The sequence below is a fragment of the Physella acuta genome, unplaced genomic scaffold (genome assembly GCF_028476545.2).
Source record: "Physella acuta isolate Inbredline_101_S28 unplaced genomic scaffold, ASM2847654v3 ptg000677l, whole genome shotgun sequence".
Classification (NCBI taxonomy): Eukaryota; Metazoa; Mollusca; class Gastropoda; family Physidae; genus Physella; species Physella acuta.
In genome coordinates this window covers 1,046,732-1,066,842 of record NW_026732196.1, presented here as the reverse complement: position 1 = coordinate 1,066,842, position 20,111 = coordinate 1,046,732, and the positions used below count along the sequence as shown (strand labels likewise).

Sequence of the window (20,111 nt, the reverse complement as noted above, 5' to 3'; positions counted from 1 at the left end):
CTCAAAAAAAAACGCATATAAATTTATAAAGTACTAATAATATTCCGCACTATTATGCACATTTTGTATTGGCTTTCGCTTGGTGCGCAATTCTTTTTTTCTACGAGATTCTATTATATTTTTAAAAGTTTAAGTAATTAAAAATCATGTCTATATTCCGAGTTGCCATCCCACGTAGTGTTATATAAGAATATTCGAGAAGTTTAGGGGAGATTACTCCCGGTTTATTTTTTAAAATAGATTTTGCCGGCGACAGTAAGAGAAAGCGAACTCGCCCTCCGAGTTTCTTCCAGGCATCTCTTCCGGGGGGGGGGGCATCGCCTCCCGAAGAAAGTCTACCGCCCCCCGCCCCCCCCCCCCCCCCCCCCCAACGTTAACGACATGGAATTTATATAGAAAACTTATACTTTTACCAGTGTCCGCCCCCGCCCCCCTCCGAAAATATCAAGTGCCCCCATTCCCCCCCCCCCCCATTCCCCCCCCCCCCCCGTAGAAAAAAGTCTGGAAGAAACACTGCTCGCCCTTCACAATGGTTTAAAAACAAAGAGAGAAAAAAGAAATACAATTGTAGGCCTAAGTAACTTTTTCAAAAAATAATTTGACGATAATTTTTTGGCCCACTTTTTATTAATCAAGTAACAAATATTTCGTTACCTCATGAACAGGGACCGTAACTCTTGTTTTAAAAAGATCTGGTTTGGGCTTGAAAAGTGTGAAGATGACTACTGTAGCCTATTTTCTAGATCATGATCTCTAAGAAATCTAGATCTAAAACTAGATCGATCTAGTCTAGATCTCCTGATCTATTTTAATTTAGCAGCATATGCAGCAGCAATCTAGAGAGTCTAGACTGCTTAATCAACAAAGTAGTTTAGTAGGGCCTACATTAAATCTAGATTATCTAGATCTAGAATTCTAGATCTAGAATTCTAGATCCACTCCAAACTCCAAACAATCCATATTAGTAGTACTACACATACACTGTCACTTACACTAGAATCTAGTGGTAGTTACACTACAACTACACTCACGTCACTAGGCTAGACTACTAGATCTAGATTTCTAGATCTAAAAATGTACTGTAGAGAGTAGAGTCACAGAGTGTGTAGAGTCAACACTCAACACAATCTATAAAATATTCTATAATTTCTCTAACAACTACTAGTGGTACTAGATCTAGTACTAGCTAATAGTAGTTAGCCTAAAAATTAAAAAAAATCAGTTAGGTTAGGACATCTAGCTAGTTTCTTGATCATATTTTTATTTATATAATATATCTAGATCTAGTAACTATTATACTATTCTATTATACTTATACTATAGAATAGCTCAGTGGAGCCATCAGATTCTAGTTCTAAGTCAATCTAAGATTAATCATTTCTTAAATTAATCTAAACAGATCTAGAAAGTTTCCAAGAAAGTAGATTAGCTAATACCTAGATTTCTAATCTAATCATTCTAATCTTACTAAATCTAGCTAGGTAGGTGACAGTAGGTGTCTTCACTTTACAACAGCTCAACATAGACTTTTCTTTATCTACCCTTTATTCTTTAAGTCTAGGAATCAGTCATGACCACATAGCATTTACTTGTCATTGCACCTTCAGTGCTAACAAACAGCTGTAGTAAATTTAATTAAGTTTTTGAAATCTTTCTGCTGTTTTTCTTTCCAATTTTATAATCAGCGTCCAAAATTAGATCAGTTTTAGGCTTAACAGTATTGTCTGTTATGAATCAGTATTTTGTTACAGAAATGAATGGGCAATGGACTGTATCATCACTGTCATTTGTCACTGATTGAGGCCCTCAGATATAACTAGTAAAAGACGAACACAGAAAAATTTATAATTAATATTTTCTTTTCTGATTACAGGTAAATGGTGGCAAATGATGGCTGTTAGGTGTCTCATAAGCAAGAGATGTCTGCATCAAACAATGTGCATTTCTTTTAGAAAAATATTTCGACACTTAAGATGCTTCTGGAAATTTATTGAAAAAAACAGATATAGAATCAGCATAGCTTTTTCACTGTTGTTTGCCATTTTAAACATAATTACATACAGTTGTGGTTGTCAAGGTGTGAAATCCTACCTTGACCCTGTACAACTGACTCATGGATATGTTCCTGTTTTTCCACATCACTATTTCCATAAACCATCCATACTAAATTATAGTGACTCCATGTCAAGGACTGAAAAGATTGACATTTACTTGCATAACCATGTTGCACAAAATATACTGGCTGAGAAGATCACACCTGTTGTTCATGTTATTTGGTGTGACAAAGGTCCATTTACTTTTACTCATTTCTTATCAGTGTTATCTGCTTTTAAAACCATCAGCCCATCTGTTTTAAATTTACATTTGATCAAAGAACCTGATCTAGATCCAGATGGGTATTTTCAATTTCTTCCTGACCTAGAGAGGGATCTTCCACCATTGGTGAAAAAGAAATTAGAAAACACAGATGCATGTTATGGAGATTATCAGGACAAATTATTAACCTATCTAAATTTGTTAGGTACTCTAGGCGGAGTGGTTATCGATGGCAGAACTGTTATTTCCCCATCTAAAGCTGTAAAATCCATGCTTAAAAGTAAAATCACTGTAGCTGTGCAGGCTAATGGCAGCTCTCAGCCATTAATAGTCATGGCTCAGTCCAATGTCTTGAAAGACATTCCTAGTAAATATAAGTTAAACTCTTATCTTGAGTCACAAGCTGCTGATTATTTAAAATGTGAGACAGTTAGGCTGTTTTCTATAGCCTCCATACATCCTTGTGCCTATGTTGATGAAGATATATTTCCCATCATCATTTTCAACAGTTCTTCAGATTTTGACCATCTTGCAAGATGGATTGCATATGGCACTTCAAAAAAACTTGTTTCTATGCCTGCTGAGAAAAATATTGTGCCAAATATTGTTCACTATGTTTGGCTAGGGGAACGCACCTTGGATTTTTTCTCATACCTCAGTTTGCTCAGCAGTCTCCATGTATTGAATGCTGATGCTGTCTACATCCATGGAAACTCAAAGCCTTTGGGAAACCTTTGGAAGGAAGCACAAAAAAACACACGAGTAAAATTTGTTAACAGAGATTTTCCTGATTCCGTTTATGGTGAACCAATAAAACTATACGCTTCACATGCTAGTGATTATCTTCGTGCTGATATTTTGTTGCGGTATGGGGGCATCTATGCAGATTGGGATGTAATCTTTCTTCAAAAACTCCCAACTTCCTTGAAGAGACACAATACTACAGCCAATGTTGACTGGCCAGAAACAGGAGCTTTCCCTGATGTGTTTAACCTAGGTGTGTTAGTGGCTGCACCAGGAGCTCCATATCTTAGGCATTTTCTTGAGTCTTACAGGTGGTATTTGGACAGGCATTGGTCTTACAATGCCATTCACATGCCATACAAGGTCTATGAGAAGCAACCTCATTCGCTGAACATAAACAGACATTTACAAGTAAGTGGTACTTTAATTTTGAGATTATTATTTGGTATATATTCTGGAAATGTTAGCCTTATAACTTATAGAATGAATTATAAAATTCTTTTGACTGCAAAATGGTTAAACAGTCATAAAATTGTCAACAGATTTTATGTGCAAATGATAAATGTCATGCCCCTTGGCTGAAAGATTACAAGACAGAGGAAGTTGACCATCTTAATTCTGGCCAGCTGAACTGGCACACTGATGCTTTGGCCATTCACTGGACTCATCCTGACCCTGTTGAGTTTAAAAGCAAAGAAAATCTGCTGCAGTCAACATCAATAACAGGCGAAATAGGAAAATTCGTTTTGAAAAAGGCTAAATTAATTTTATAGAGTTTTTGCCTACAAGTTGTAAAATAGTTTTAAATATATTCTACATGGAAATTTATCAATCAATGATTTTTAAAAAATGCTCATACATTCATGATCTCCATCAACAAGTCAAATGATGCTGCATTGGTGTGTAAACAAATGTAAACAATCAAAATAATTTGATATTATTTAATACATTGTATTTTTAAAATCCTTTTTGTTTTACTGAACTCCACATACATATTTATAATAGATCTAACAAAGTATAATTTGTAACTGATACCTTAAAAAACAACGAACAAAGTATTTTTCTTCATCATTTGGTTGTTTAAACCTTACTGCAGTGGCTATAGTCTTTTAGCCTTACATTTATTCATCCAGTTTCAGATTGTGCCCTTTTTTAAATTCCTTCCAAGATAGAGATAGATGTTCTGTTTTGGGTGGTTTTATTTTTCCAGTGCTTTATCTAATGCTGTCGTCCAGTTTTAAACCTTGGATGGTTGTGTAAATTCTTTTTCTCTTTGCCCAATAAGAGTACTCTTGTCAGCAGTGGAATACTGCATGCATTCCAGGTTGTTAACTCCTCTTGGCTAATTGCTTGATTTGCTGTTAGTCAAATTGCTAGAATCTTTTTAAATAAGCAATTTGATAATTTGATAAAATCTAGTGTTTCTTCAAATGGTATATAACTAAAGCAATGTTATTTTTATTGTATTATTTTTTTATAAAAGCAACATTATATGTATGTGTGTTCTCCATTACAGGTAAATGCCTTGATTGTTTCCATTAGGATATTGAGTAATTGTTTTGTATTCAGCATTCCTTCAGCCACAATTTTTATCAGTTTGTACTTTTTGAAATATAGTGGCTACTTATCTATTTAGAGCAATTAGTTTTGGAAATTTATAGAAGACAAATACTACTGATTTTTTAGTTATTAGAAAAATAAAACAAGTAAAAGCTAATTAGTTAATATAAAAAGTTCACTATGTCTACTAAATTGTCTTTATTTAGCAAAATACAGCCATGGTTTATAAATTCATTATTAAAACATGTATATCTTTGTTGATATTTGTAATATTTATAATTATTTGCATTGTGTAACCAAGTTACTTTAATCTTATTTGAATTTACAGATTATGTATTGAGGTTATATATTTATTCAATATAACCCACTATTATTATTATTTTCATTTTACAATTATTAAAGTAACCTTGACATATATTTTAAAGTGCTTTTTAAAACCTAAAATATTTAAATATATTTAAAATTGACTTGTAATAAATGGGTACATAATAATTTATTACTGGAAAATCTATCTTTTTAAAAAAATATTTATAACATTAAATTATTTTTTTATCAAAGAATCAAAGCTAAAAATCTGTAATGTATAAGTAAATTACAGTAATGCAATGTTTTTTGCTTTTCTGCAAAGTATCTGTTTTTATAAATAAGCTATGCAACAACAAATTATATTGTAATTGTATCAAGACTAATATTTGTACTTATGCAATATTCCTTTGAAATTTTAGGTCCATTTTGCTGGTGTACCTATCAAGTGATATAAGTTGTGACTCTTAAAAATCTCAGTCCATTCCTTTAGTTGTGTATTGCAATGTTACTGTGATTCAGCTGTATGTATTTTTTTACTTAACTTTTTATTATTAATCTTTTTACTAATTAGATGGTGAATTGTTATTAAAAATAAAAATGAATTTGAAACTTACGATTGCTTGATCAAGTTGCTGTCAGTGCTTAACTGACAGTTACATCCACACTTGGGAATGGCTAAAGGTGTTGAGAAGGGAACTACTGAATGTGTTTTAAAGCAAATATCTTATTAGAAGGATATGTAGTGTCAACTTCATTTAGAAAGAATGACTAAAAGTGAAAAAATAAAGCAGATATAAAAACCTCTTATAATAACAAGCTCTTAAAAAGCACTAAAAATAAGAAAATTAAACTAATTTGTTTCTTTGATAAAAGCTTAGGTTGCTAAAATAAGTTTTATTAAAGAAAGCAAATTCATTTTATTTTCTTATCTTCAGTACATTTAAAAGCTCATTATTATAAAGGTTTTCATGTTTGTTGTCTCTAAAATAATAACTGAGCAGGATTAACATTGAGTATACTATTAAGTAAATCTTGATTTTTTTGCAGTTTAAAAAAATAAATCACTGACACTTTAAATGGTTTGTGTTGTCCAGCACTTTTAGACCACCCCAAGGTGTGAAGTCAGTAGGACAACTCCCATGTAATGTGTTGTCATTCAGTGTCAAATTAAAGCTACATTTTCCTAATTTGTTACTTGTTCACATAGGTGATCAGTAAAGTGAATGGATGCCTGGTATACACTCTCCATCCAATATATATGAACTTAATTTTTTTTTTATATTTGACATGAATTACTTACACTTGTTTGATTTATAGGCAAACAACCAGGGAGTCATACTAAATGTTGCAATGCAAAATATTAACCTAAAACATGAACAATATGTGATCTATTAGGCCCTTTAGAAATAAACAAAAAAGAACACAGACTTTCTATTCTTAAATAACTTTTTATTTTTTTAGTTCATGGAAGATTTGATCATCAATTATATAATATGGGCAATAAAATGAAACGATGTGGAAATTCACATATGAGATAGAATGAAATGGTTTTCAAATATAAAACCTGGAGAAAGAAATCCAACATCTAAGATGCAGCAAAACTTTACAATAAAGAAACATAACTGCATCTCTGAATATGGCAAACATTTAGCCATATGCTCTTGTGGTTAAAAAAATTAAGAACAAAAGCTCAACAATGAACAACAAAGAACACAATTTAAAATGAAAACAAGACAAATGAAGATATTAGAGACAACAAATGTACACATGACACTTTAAATTGAGCAAACCTGCCAATATGAATTGCTTATCTCATTTTCAACAAAGAGAACAGTAATGCATCTAAAGCTACAGATCACAATAAGCCACAAAGACATTGCTTAACAATTGAACTCAAAACATTGTGTAAACAATGATTGAAAGATATACTCAAGTAGATAGTTCAGGTATTTCCAAAGAATAATTCAGAATAATGACAGAACAAATTGATCTACAAGAAAGTGGGTATAAGCATGAGTGTAATTTGACGTAAAAGAATTATTTACTTAACTGAAGAATAATGCTAACATTCTAGATACGTCTACAGTAAAAGCAATTTTCATAATTACTAACTTTCTTACTGAAAAAAAAAATTACTTAGTATCTTTCTTTTATAAGTACTATTTATTAAAACAATCAGACTTCACAGATTAATAACTGATAAAAAAAAAACTGGGCCCTTATCATTGATAGATCATATTTTATTTATGTAAAATTAAATTGTTTACAAATCGTTATTTTGAGTGAACATTTATATACAATCTATATAAAAAGAGTATAAACAACCAAGCTAAAATCATTCATCAACAAGCTTTACTATATAAGATTTTTTTTGTATAAGAACATGAACACAATATTTTCAAATGTTTTTTTTTTTGCAAATTAGAAAGCAGTTACTTAAAGACCAATATACATCAAATAAAAATTTTAGGAAACATTTGCATCAGTAACATTTGACAACTTAATTGCACTGTCTTACTAAAAATTGAATTTTAATAAATTATAAAAGAAACTGTAGCCACAAGTGCAAAAATATTATTAGATAGTACAATTCTTTTACTACAAGTCTTTTCAGTTAAAAGTAATAGCTATTGTAATGCATTTTCTTCTTCAAATTGAACTTTTTTCTAATTTACCGACTAATCATAACAATTAGCTAAACATCAGGAAATATCTGTAAATTGCAAAAATAAAAATGTGCAGCTCAGACTACTGTGCTTCTGGCATATGAAGTTATGGTGTGTGAAGCACTACACTTTGCTGATTTTAATTTCCAACAGCAGATGTCTCAAGCAATTTTGTTGTTGAAAGTGACCTTCTTCAATAGAGTTCACTAGCATAACTTCACTACACAGCACCATCATTATACCTTCTCACAGTCCTAAAGCCTTTCACAATTAACAACAATATTCCAACATTAGAACAGTTCCATTTTGACCCCTTAATGGTTGTGGCTAAGAAGATAACTCTGTCATTTATACTAAAATTAGATTGTTAAAAACTCAAATGTACTATAATGTGGCAACACCAGTTTTCAAGATCAGGAAATTCTACCCTTGTAATTCATAAAAATTATAGTTCAATGCAATTAAACTTTTAAAAATAAATACGCTAACTTATGTTAGAAAAAAAAAAATGGATAGAAAAGTATATAAATTTTAAAGTAGATAAATATATATTTACACACAAAATACCACTATTCAACTTCCATATTTAGAGGGTGAAAAGAAAAACTTGTCTGTGTTATTTTCCATATAGTGTATCCAAAACCCAAATTTTTTGAAGAAAGTATCCGGCTGCTGCTAACAAAGTAGATAAGTTGGATAGTGGAATTTATAGTTGTCAACAAAAAGAAGTTAATGGTGTGAAGCATTGCTGATTCCATTTTATTGAATTGTTTCTTTGCCAAATAGAAATGCTTGCTGTATAGCTGTGTTGAATCATCAGATATGCAGGAGTGCTCAATTTACTAGTGTTGCATTAACAACAATCAAACAACGGGGAAAACAAACTGTTGAGATAAATAGCAAACACCACTCAACCAATAAAATCTGGGTCTTCATCACTGTCATCATCTTCATCACTACCCAGACGCTTTCTTTTCTTCCTTTTCTTTTTTACAGTGGGTGTTCTATGACCACCAGAGGCCAAAAGTTTATGTGTTTTATGTGATGAATGATGACTTTTCTTCTTTTTGTCACTGTGAGGATGATGATGATGATGATCATAAGAGAAATTGGATAGTTTTGGAGATCTTGATGTTGAGGAAGGATTTTCCTGAAAAATAAATACAAATGTTTGAACTAACATACTTGTAGATAAGCCAAGATAAGCTATTAAGATAAGCTATTATTACAGAAATAATTGAGGACACAAAAACTTACAGACATTCCTGGAGTGGAATTGGCCTGCAGCCTATCACTTTCAGGATTTCCATCAACAACAATGGGTTCACCATTTCTACCCTCATCACTTTGGTGGGATGGAGATTTTGAAGTACCAGGTGTAGCATGTCCACCACCCCTCGCTTCATCTCCACTTTCTTCATCCTCATTGGGATCTATGCTCATCATTAAGTCTCTAAACTGTGATTTTAAAATATTTAATAGTATTATTTAAAATAATAATAAATGAAAGAAAAAAGGCAAGTTACACTTATAGACTTGTCAATCAATAAGACAGATAATAATTAGGGTTCATCTGTCAATTTAAGAGTAGTGTGGACAATTGTATGTCCAACTGCCTTTCCCTAAATAAGTTCCAAGTAATGCCTACCAATCAAGACTTTAAACTTCTTAACATATTAAAAAGTGACATATTGATTTTAAAAAATACCTCCAGATATTCTTGAATCATCTTTTGCCTTTTCTCTTCATCTGTTCTAGTATCCTCTTCATAAACTGACTGCAAGACCTTTAAAGTGTGTTGGGGCTCAAATATTGGCATGGCTTTGCGATTTAAAGGTTTTTCATAAACTTTTGCTGCCTCTGTTGGGGAATATCTATGAATTTTGCTGAAATAATTGATTAGTTTTTTTTAAATAGATAATTTATAAATATTGAGATTTCATTGAAATTACTTAAACTATTGTGGTTTAAACATAATTATTACTAAGTGATAACTCTGTATTTAATGTGATAAAATGTGTGTATTCTTAAAAATGTAAACACAGTTTATTTTTTAAGCACACTCAATTCTTTAATTTATTAAATAAAAATTTTAAATTAAAACTAAATACTGAAAAGATTTGGTGCAAAAAAAAAATTACCCCTCTGTAAGGCCATACATCTCTTTGAGATGTTGTTTTAGCACCAATAACAGCACACATCCTTGTGATAAATGCATCACATCCTCAAGAGGTCTGATGTTTTCAGGAAGCTTGTCTGTGTAGGAATAAAACATGCAATAATTTAAGCTTAACCTGAAAAATAGATTTAATTGTTTATAAAAGAAAATAATTTTAGATTCAATTTTATTTGATACACATTTAAAAATTCTTACTTAATAATGATTCAGGGTCATCATCGTCATCTTCATCATCAACGGCACTTACATTGCCATTAGGCAAGTTCTCACCACTTACACCATTCTGTTCCCCTTCCTTAACATGTTTGTGAAGTAAATTCTGCAAAAGTAAATTTTAAATCAAGCATGAAATTAGTAAATTTTTCTTGGATCTGACTCAATACACTCTGTGTAGTTCTTGTGAATTGCAATTTAAGTTTCACACAATGTTTGTACCAATTAACCCTTTATAGGCCTATGCACCAACGGTCACCAACTATGTATAGTACATTTGTTTACTTATTAGTAGAATTATCACTGGTAACGGGAAATGTTTAAGTTGTATTTTGTTTACTTGTTGTTCTATCAGTAGTGTTACGGGTCAGTTGAGGTCAGGCTAGAATAGGGTAGAATAGTCTCAAACTTAGGGGAGAGTGCGTGTGTGAGTTGAATTCACCCTAGAATATTGTTAACCCCGGTGTGTTTATGTATTGTTATCCCAAGGTCGAATGCAGTATAAAAGCGGAGAGTGAATGATTGTCAGGAGTTAGTTGCTAGCGATTATGGCGAGGGCTACACTTGAATGTATTTGAGATGGAATAAAAGTACTAAACGTAGTCACGAAGAGTTGTCCTTTACCTGAAACCAACCTGGACGTAACAAGTAGTGTTTCATTTTATACGTTTCTCATGAGCTAAGAATTTTTTTTTTAAATTACAGGCAATATAAATAGTTTAATATCTTTTCTGTATTTAACATTTTAATAAAATTTAAAAATTTTTTCCAACATTAAATTTTACTGCAATTGCGAAGATCCATTAACACTCTTTTTTAATTTAACGATAATCTTATCTTATTAGAGATGGATATAGTATCTGTATTTTTTAAATGTCTTCAATATTTAAGAGAATGATTAAAATTTAAATTAAGTTCATGTGGTTGACAAGGAGATAGACCAGAACAGCCTTTGACTGCTACACAGTCGAAGTTCACATTAGTTCAGAAATCAGTAGCACGAGTCACAGCTTGAGTAGGCCCTATTAGCTATAAGAAACTGCCAGTGATGTAACTTTTATTTTTCCACAAAGAAGCAGTATTAAATAAATACTCTGGGAAAATTTCAATAACTGCCAAAACCCTGAGGTCACATCCCAGACTTAGCACAAAAGCAAAAATGAAATAAAAAGAACATATTAAATTGGTGAAACATCTATAAATGCACCTTTGTCAACAAAAAAGATAATTACCTCTCTAAATGTCTGCAAAAGGTTTGAGCCTGTTACAGAGACAATGATATCTGTTTGATGGATTATGAATAAAGGTTCATCCTGGGACTGGTATGCAAAATATGCCAGATTATCCGCAATGTAGACTTGCTCTTCAAGGGAAATTCTCTAAAACAATGAATGATATTGGTTAACTTGTTTGTAGTAGACAAAATAACTGCATAAAACTGCAAAAAGATATTTCTTTAAAATTATTGATGAACATGGACAAGTTTACAAGATAAGCATAGGCTACATCAAAACCATACAAAAATATATTTATTAAAATTATTTACAGCAGAATCATCAAAAAGGTTGAGTATTGAAGTAAGCAGGCCTCTTCTGTGAGATCTGTTTGACCGCAAAAGGGAATATAGGAATGCATTGAGAGCTTGCGGTTGATTTTCATCATTAAATCTGCGGCCCCTGACGGGTTCCATGGGGTTGTTTGAATGAAACACTTTCTGAAGTCGATATGATGCTTTCATGCCTTGAAGTGCTTTCATCTGAAAAATGATAAGACAATGTATACTTAGGAACTCAATGCTACTAAAAAAAACACAAGTAAATACAATATTTATGATGCTCCTATACATTTCTTTGATTTTAATGCTGTCCTCATCAAGTGTAACTTTTAAATGTTTATAAAAGAATATTAGGCAAGTTTTATTTTAACATTCACTTACATGAGTAAAACCAGGATATTTTTTCTCTATTTCCTGCAATTGCTGATCAGCTTTCACTCTAATGGCTTGCTCATTGTCAGAACCCATGCTAATTAAGTAGGGGATGCACTGAAAATATTTTAAAAACTTTCTGAATAACAAATTAAAAATATTGCTTTAATAAATAAAAACTGAAAAAACTTAAACTTTTTGAATAACGACATAACATGTCGACTTCTGAACAAATTTTTACACTTTCTCTTCGCGTAAACGGTCGCTTTGGCATTTTTTAATCTGTTTTTAAAAAATCAGTTAAAAGGTTCTATATTATGTAAAATATTTAAGATAATATTTTAGCAATCAGAATCAAATGTTAAGTTGTAAATTTTTAAATATTAGAAATAATATTGAGGCACTCCATGGCGGTCTCAGACCACTTGGTTGCATCCTAAACTCACTCTAAACGATAAATACTATTAGAAAAACATATTAAATTATTTATTTTCTTAATTTAATAATTATATTTTGTGCCTTATAAATAATTAAATGATACTTATTTCAAAACAATGTCAAAGAAAAGTTGGTGGTTACCTCCCTTAGCTTAGGGACTGGGGAAGGATTTTGAGATAGGCTTAAGTAGCAAATGAGTTAATAAAGGAAAACTTGATAAGCTACTTGTAGTTATTTGTTGGCTAAAGACAGATAAGAAAGTCTGTAAATAAACATTGTACGTGTAAAATAGGTTATAACAAATGTGATGGTAAAATACTAAGAAAATAGAGAAAATCAGACTTCTTGATGTTTTATAGGAGAGCAACCAAAATATTTTCAAATTTAGATAGTCATGCTCACCAGTCATCCCTTACTCTGTAACACCAATTAAATAATAAGTAGTTATGCAAAGCTTAAAAAATAGCACTACACAAACCTGGACGGGATGGACTAGACCTTGTTTGAGGACAAGGGTCACGACATTTAGTGCAGTCAACCTAACTTGTGAATTCTCATGAAAAAATGCCTCCATTAATTCCTTAAGATAGACTTGCATCACAGTACTCGCCATTCTAAAAAAGTCATTTTTTAAGTTTCAAAATTAAAATGTATATTTAAAACATAAATAATTCAATGTAATAGTACATGAGCATTTTGCACAATAACTGGCAAAGATGAATAGAAAATAATATTAAATGAAACAGATCATGTGCACTTTCAAAATAATATTTTGCATGTCTAATACATCTTTATTTTAATTTACTTAACTTGTTAAGAAAAATTGCTTTGTTAAGTAATAATTGCTTTATGAATATTACTTACCCTGATTGAACATCACCCATTTCTTTAAGATCCTCTTTTTTGGAATGTTTCTTCCCTTAAAATAAATACAGGCAAGAATTACACAAATGAAACCCACTTTTATTTGAACATTGAGGGAAAAAAAATCCTAAGAAGTTTTTTGGTCACACTAAAAAAGCTTTTTTTGGGGTTTATTATGGTATTTAAAATTTCACTTTTTACTTTCTCGTATATACGAAGTATAGAGAAAGTCTTGTAATCGTGCAGAAAAAAAATCAATATCGAGATTTTTACAAATTTTGACGTTTTACACCTCATTGATACGGAAAAACATAATTTTGCAATCTTGTCCGTATGTCTGTCTGTGTGTAAATACGATAACTTGAGTACTGTTAAAGCTAGGTTGATGAAATTTCATATATAAGTATTTTATCAAAATCGTAGATCCATATCAACTTTTGAGTGGTTTCCGATTACCGGAAGTGGTACTTTTTCTACTTTGAATTTTTCAAAAGCCTATAACTTGAGTACTACTTCAGATAGATCAATGAAATTTCACATGTAGGTAAAAGATCTAATTCTCTACCTTCTATCAAATTTTGACTAAATTTCCGTTGACCGGAAGTACTAATTTACGCTAATTCCGATTTCTCAAAAAAACGCATGTTAATTTAAAAAGTACTAATAATATTGTGCACTATTATGCACATTTTGTTTTGGCGTTCTCTTGGTGTGCAATTCTTTTTTCTACGAGATTCTATACTATTTTTAAAAGTTTAAGTAATTAAAAATCATGACTATATTCTGAGTTATATAAGAATATTTGAGAAAGTTTAGGGGAGATCACTCCCGGTTTATTTAAAACTATGTTGACTTACAATCAGCATCAGACTTGGACATTTGAAGCTCTTCTTCTGTCAAGTATACTTGCAAATTTCTCAGTACCTGAAGGATAAATTATTGTTTCATAAATATAATTATCTCAATTGAAATTAAAATCAGAATAAATAACACGGTAATAGCAGACAAGTATAATCATACCTGACACCTAAGTTTTACTGATGCTTTATCATCTGTCAAAAGCCTTGTGTATAAATCCTTTAGTATTGGCCCCAACATAAACGAATAGTGCCTGCATGCAAAAAAACCTAACAAGAAATAGAAGATTTTGAATGAATGTTTATTTTATTAACAGCAAATGATGCTATTGCTTTTACAATGTTTTTCTAGGCAAACAAATGTTAAGCAATTGTATGACCAAATGAAAATAATACATACCAACTGCTGTCAATGCCTTTAGTTGCACATCTTCATCCTCATGTCCAACAAAATACATGAATACATCAAACACAGTTTCTCTCACACAGATCTGAGATATAAGAAAGTTTAATCACAGTAACCTGTCTCAAATATCTAAGCTAGTTTAATATGGAAAAATTTTCAAATGCAGGTATTCAAATTAAATTATAACTCACTTTAGCTTCACCAATGTCCTTTGAATCTAAATCAAAATGTTTGCATAAGAGTCCAACAGTAAACAATGCCCTTAGAAGTGTTGGCCTTCTTGTTTTTAATGTTGGACAGTCTTTATTAGTTTTGTGATCTAACATTAATCTGGCCAATACACCTAAAGAGAAAAAAATGTAATTGAAAGCCCAGCCTTAATAATAATAATAACAGTTACAAGCATGTTATAAATGTATCTAATCCCAAAGTTTTAATTATAAAATATATTGTGTCTCTTACCGTAAAACTTTTTGAAACAGTCTCGGACTAATTCATAATTATGGCTTACTTCATTCACAACAGCTCCAAGACAACTTACACAGCTCTGCACTACCTGTAAGGAAATAGGATTGTTTTTAATAATGAAATAATTAACTTTTTTTAAAAAATAATCTTATAAAAGTAAGCTTACCATCATCCCATGCTTAAAAATCAGTTTAACCATATCTTCTTCTACTTGGGCTAAAAATGATTCACTTGGATGATCCATTAAGGGTATGACAAGCTCAAGAATGCGGGCTACATAGTGAAGGACCATAACGTCTCCCTGAGTCTGTAACAGCAATACATAATTAAATAATTACTATTACACAATTTTATTTTTTAAAAGCAATTTTCAGTTAATATTTGTAATTTAAATGGAATGGGTTAATAGTTAGAAAATTTCTCACATTGCACTTAATGTCAAGATAAGGCTGAAGAGTAGTTGCATGTTCCACCATGAGATCTGGTTTAATTTTACTGAACAAATGCAGTGTTGATAGACATCCAACAAGACGAGCACTTATTGTTCTTCCTTCAGATTTTTCTATAAAAACGAGATGTTTAAAAAGTACAGTTCTACAGTTCATACTAAAAATCCAATGGATTCAATTGTTGGCAAAGTTTAATAAAAATATAAATCTAAAAATACACTTACCAACACTTTTTTCTTCTATCCTTAAGACATTCTCTACAAGGCAATCAACTATCTGCTTACAAGCTGTTATTGCTGCTTTATTATAATTTCCCTCTTCATCTTTCTTAAGCAACTGTAGATAGATAATAAGGTTGAAGAGAAAATGTATCTCAAACAAAATTTAAAAATAAAAGTCAACAAATAGAAATAAATAATGTTCAAAGGAAAGATTGCTTTAAAAGGAATCTACATGAATATGAATTAATTCTGGCATTTTACAATAATGCAGCTTTATCCAAGGTCTACACAAATTATATGGAAGCAAAGATTATTTGTTCATCTACACTTTCTAAAGAATACTTCAGATGCACTCTTTCTCCATACAAACTAACATTGAGTATAATAGAAAATAATTCCAAAATGTCAGTCATGTTACTCAACTATTTTGCACATGCTAGTTGTTTTTAAGAAATGGATAAATAACCCAAATTGTGAAATTTTTTCATCAACAATCTGCAATCTCTAAAACATTTCATGCAAAAAAAAAATTGCTTACATTTTCTAGTAATTGCTCAAAAAATTCATAGCTGGTGTCTTTGGCAGCAGCAACCTTAAAATAAATTTTTTGAAACAGCAATAGAATAATATCTTCCATAAATATTACATGCAAGTGAAATCTTTATTGATGAACATTTTACACTTACAACATCTGTGATGTTCATTACTTTTTGAACCAGTTTTTCAGTGTCCTTATCACGTGATCCTAAAGGTGTAAACCACATAGTTTGAAAGACTTCATTCACTAGTTTCTGTTTGAAGTAAAAATCATACAACAAGTATTAGCAACTGGTTAAAATAGGTTTCAATAGCAGTATTGACTCCTTTTCGAACATGACAGTCCATGGGACAAGTGAAGTAGAGTTCACCTTTTTCTGTGTTGGGTAGTGTGGCTAAAACTATGCACAGCCACTTTAACATTCCTTAATATGAATTAGATACCCAACAGAGCATGGTGGACTCGGGGACAGTCTACTGACTTTATTTTTAAAAAACTATACCTTGGTTCAGTAAGATTTCTATAATAATTCAACAATTTGAAAAGACAATAGAAGATATAAGCTATAAATATATATTTTTTAATGGGATACATACCTTTATGCCCTCTTCATCATTGACTCTTCTGATCATTTTAACACACATCTCAGGAATTTTAGGAAAATCAGTATGTTCCACACAGATGTCTTTGAAAATGCGTATAACCCTCTTTCTAACACTTATTCCTGTATCCTAAACAAAAAAAATATCAAAATTAATGTTTTTTCTTTTTAAATAAAATAATGTTAAAGATCATTAATTGCATTGGAGCTAATTTTAAGAACTTTTTTTTGGAATACTCTAAAATTGTATACTTTTATAAATTGTTTATTACACAAATATATTTCAACAATGTAAATTGATTATTTGCAGAATGAGGGCATTTTTTAAAAAGTTGTTTCTTACCAAAATTCTATCAGAAAGCATGTCATAGTAATTTGGAATAAGGTCAGGTTGAATGAGGATGAACTTTCCCACTAATTCAATTGCAGCTTCTCTAACAGATGTTGACTGATCAAGAAATCTGCCATGAACTCCCCTTTGCATGTCAGACTAAAAAGAATAGAACACTATTAAGTTAAAACAAAAATATAACTGTAGAATACTTAGCTACAAATGTTATCTTTTTCATATTTCTTAGCATTGATTAGTAAGAAAAATGAAAAAAAGAAACAAGTGCCGGCAAAGGCTTAATAATTAAGTAAGTTTGAAAATTATCAATTAGGGCCACCTACCCTGGCAAGGATAGCTGGGTCAGCTTCAACAACAGCTGTAAGGCATTTCATGGCTTTAGTTCTTACTGCTACTGCTGTTTCACGCAAAACTTTTAAGATCTATTGATGAAATAAAATAAAAGATTTTTCAAAAAGGCTTTATTTATAAGTCATGGTAAATTGTAAAAACCAAAAAGTGTCAACCAAAAATTTAAAAAACTGTCCATCAAACAAAACAATACCTGTGTTAAATAGATATCAAAGCTTTGAGCAAACGGACGCTTGGATGATAAATATCTTGCAACTAAACAAGCACTGTCATAATCAAGTTTGGCACCTGCATATCTGAAGAGAAAAAAACATTTTCCTGAATTAAAAAAGTTTAGATACTTTTGGTTTGAGCCATATTAAAAATATCCTTCAGACCCAACAGCCCCGGAGGCAGATAAATTAGAGATCACCAATTTCACAGACTGCATATGAAACGATTTTGTCAGCACAATGGTCAACTAATTTTACACCCCCCCCCTCCCCATCAACCTGTGAGCCAAATTCTGGACTGAGGAAAATAAGTGTCCTACCATCCTGTCATGCAGCAGTTTTAAAACAAGCCTTTAGTGTTAAGCAGTCAACCCGGTATATATCATAAGCATTTTAGCATAGGGGAATTTCTACTCAGAAGGCCAAGGTTTTATACACCAGTATAAACAATTTAATTGTCAAATTGTGCAACCAACCTAAAATCCCACTGCTACTTAAAAATCTGAATTGAATTAGGTATCCATTACAATGAGGTGGACTAAAAAACTGAGAATAGGAAATTTCAGCAGGTGAACAGTCACTATCTACTATACAAAATAAACCTAAATTTTAAAAGGACAATCATACCTTATATTACCAATAGGTTTATTGTAACAAGAAATTTGAGAGCAAAGAAACACTTTTCTTTTCTCTGCATTCTGCATACATTCTGTTGAGGTTTCTTCTTTAGTTTCATTAAAATCTTCATCTTGCTCTTCGCCTGAGGTATTAAGCTGTGCTTTTAATGATTTTTCAGCTTCAACAGTTGTGTCACGGAACCACTGGGCTATGTAGAATTGTCTTGCAAACTAAAATATATTTTGTATATATTAACAATAAAACAAGTACTTTAAAAAAAAAGATACAATGTAAACTATCATCAAGCGCATAATCAGACTTACAAATAATGCTGATTCACTTTGGGCATTGTAAGCAAGATACTCCAGCATCGCTTGCTGAAGCCTCTCTGTAATATCAGGAGTTCCTTTTTGCTAAAGAAAAATATAAACATTTAACACAATTTATATAGCCAAAATATAAACAACGTACAGTTCTAAAAAAAAACAATTATTGTTAGTTTTTATTTACCTCAGACTTTTTACTTTTGCTAGGAGTTGCAGAATCTTCATCATTATTCTCACTAACCTACAAATTTGACAAAAAAATAAGGTACAATTTAATTTAATGTAGAAAAAAAAAGAAGTATGAATTTAAAATCAGAGATTCACAAGTTGACAAATATGGAAATGAAAGTAATCTTTTTCAGTATTAAACTATCGTCTTTTCTTTGCAGGCCTTTAAAAGTAAAGAGTCAATTATAATTTTAACTTTTCAGTTTATGAGATAAAAGACTGACCAGATAAAATGAAATTAGGGCCTACTATACAATGCTTGACAAAAGGAAACATTTAAGGCAATAACTTGACAGAAACACATTATTTATGCTTATAGTAGAATAGATTTTGACTGCAAATACATATTGTAGGTATTATATTTTTAATCGCAAATAAGACCAAGTCAAGGGGTCACTGTAAGTTCATTAGTTAAGAAATAAAGTCTTCTAACATGCCACAGCAAAAACAAATGCTATTTGAGATTGTTGGTGACGATTTTTCTTTGGTACAAGAAGGGGTGGATTAGTCTTCTTTTCTGAGAAATTTTACAGGAAAAAATTTCAGATTCTAAAATATTTGATGAAATCCCTCTGTAAAAGTTTAAGATAAAGTCATTACCTTTTGTACTATATCAGCAATGACATCTTGGTTTAACTGACTGGTAACTGCATCCTTCCTTAATCTTGCTGCAACAATGCCTAGATACTCCAAAGATGCAACACGGAGAGACATATCCGTTGCTTTACTACTAAACTGCTGTACCTTTAAAATTGTTAATGTTAATATTTACTTAAAGATGCAGAAATCAAATAAATCAACATGCTTGAAGGTAATCATATTTGTATATATCAATATTTTTTAAAGAGGAAAAGTAGAAATGTAATTACTAAAAAAGATATTTTCTCTAAAGTATAGCTTAAAATATACCAGATGTTTTATTTTTAAAATGGCGAGTTACTAAAGGTCACAGTGTAATTATAGTGTTCTCTTTTAACTTACTAAGATTCGTCCTAAAAGACTCAAGAGCAGCTCTGATGCTGGCCACTCAGGTTTATTTACAGTGGTCAGCAAATCTTGAACAAAATTCTCAAATAATGGCCGATAATCTTCTTCACCTTTAGTTGTACATCTTGATAATAAAATACAATTTTTTCACTATTTTAATAAATTAAAAAAGAATGATAAATGATATTTAAGCTTTTGAAGAAGTACAAGAGACATTTAATCTGACATAAAAATGAGCTACTTAAAAAAAAAATTTAACTTTAATTATTGATTCACAGGATTTAGGA

The 20,111-nt window shown here is 31.0% G+C and overlaps 2 protein-coding genes across 3 annotated transcripts in view; one reads left to right on the top strand and one right to left on the bottom strand.

Moving 5' to 3' along the window:
• Positions 1 to 765: 765 nt before the first annotated feature.
• Positions 766 to 4,535, top strand: LOC131949209 (uncharacterized). Of its 2 annotated transcripts, none has more exons than XM_059311000.1 (3): positions 766 to 866; positions 1,874 to 3,471; positions 3,603 to 4,535. In XM_059311000.1, exons 1-3 carry the CDS (start codon positions 824 to 826, stop codon positions 3,831 to 3,833), a joined length of 1,872 nt encoding a protein of 623 aa, XP_059166983.1. In that variant the 5' UTR covers positions 766 to 823; the 3' UTR covers positions 3,834 to 4,535. The 2 variants fall into 2 exon arrangements, with proteins under 2 accessions (XP_059166983.1, XP_059166982.1); XM_059310999.1 differs by having other exon boundaries at positions 766 to 869.
• Positions 4,536 to 6,360: 1,825 nt separating this feature from the next.
• The window catches only part of LOC131949179 (nipped-B-like protein), a 27,991-nt gene continuing 14,240 nt past the window's right edge, over positions 6,361 to 20,111 (bottom strand). Inside the window, exons 20-48 of the mRNA XM_059310967.1 lie at positions 19,819 to 19,948; positions 19,438 to 19,581; positions 18,794 to 18,850; positions 18,607 to 18,696; positions 18,293 to 18,513; positions 17,647 to 17,749; positions 17,426 to 17,524; positions 17,097 to 17,243; positions 16,749 to 16,883; positions 16,301 to 16,405; positions 16,153 to 16,206; positions 15,618 to 15,729; positions 15,370 to 15,506; positions 15,111 to 15,251; positions 14,939 to 15,032; positions 14,668 to 14,819; positions 14,471 to 14,561; positions 14,234 to 14,340; positions 14,071 to 14,137; positions 13,214 to 13,268; positions 12,828 to 12,963; positions 11,921 to 12,028; positions 11,531 to 11,740; positions 11,217 to 11,363; positions 9,967 to 10,090; positions 9,734 to 9,848; positions 9,301 to 9,478; positions 8,850 to 9,050; positions 6,361 to 8,742 (exon numbers count right to left, since the gene is read on the bottom strand). Of these exons, the coding sequence (XP_059166950.1) occupies positions 8,503 to 8,742; positions 8,850 to 9,050; positions 9,301 to 9,478; positions 9,734 to 9,848; positions 9,967 to 10,090; positions 11,217 to 11,363; positions 11,531 to 11,740; positions 11,921 to 12,028; positions 12,828 to 12,963; positions 13,214 to 13,268; positions 14,071 to 14,137; positions 14,234 to 14,340; positions 14,471 to 14,561; positions 14,668 to 14,819; positions 14,939 to 15,032; positions 15,111 to 15,251; positions 15,370 to 15,506; positions 15,618 to 15,729; positions 16,153 to 16,206; positions 16,301 to 16,405; positions 16,749 to 16,883; positions 17,097 to 17,243; positions 17,426 to 17,524; positions 17,647 to 17,749; positions 18,293 to 18,513; positions 18,607 to 18,696; positions 18,794 to 18,850; positions 19,438 to 19,581; positions 19,819 to 19,948 (3,700 nt within the window). The 3' untranslated portion in view covers positions 6,361 to 8,502. The remainder of the gene's footprint in view (positions 8,743 to 8,849; positions 9,051 to 9,300; positions 9,479 to 9,733; positions 9,849 to 9,966; positions 10,091 to 11,216; positions 11,364 to 11,530; positions 11,741 to 11,920; positions 12,029 to 12,827; positions 12,964 to 13,213; positions 13,269 to 14,070; positions 14,138 to 14,233; positions 14,341 to 14,470; positions 14,562 to 14,667; positions 14,820 to 14,938; positions 15,033 to 15,110; positions 15,252 to 15,369; positions 15,507 to 15,617; positions 15,730 to 16,152; positions 16,207 to 16,300; positions 16,406 to 16,748; positions 16,884 to 17,096; positions 17,244 to 17,425; positions 17,525 to 17,646; positions 17,750 to 18,292; positions 18,514 to 18,606; positions 18,697 to 18,793; positions 18,851 to 19,437; positions 19,582 to 19,818; positions 19,949 to 20,111) is intronic.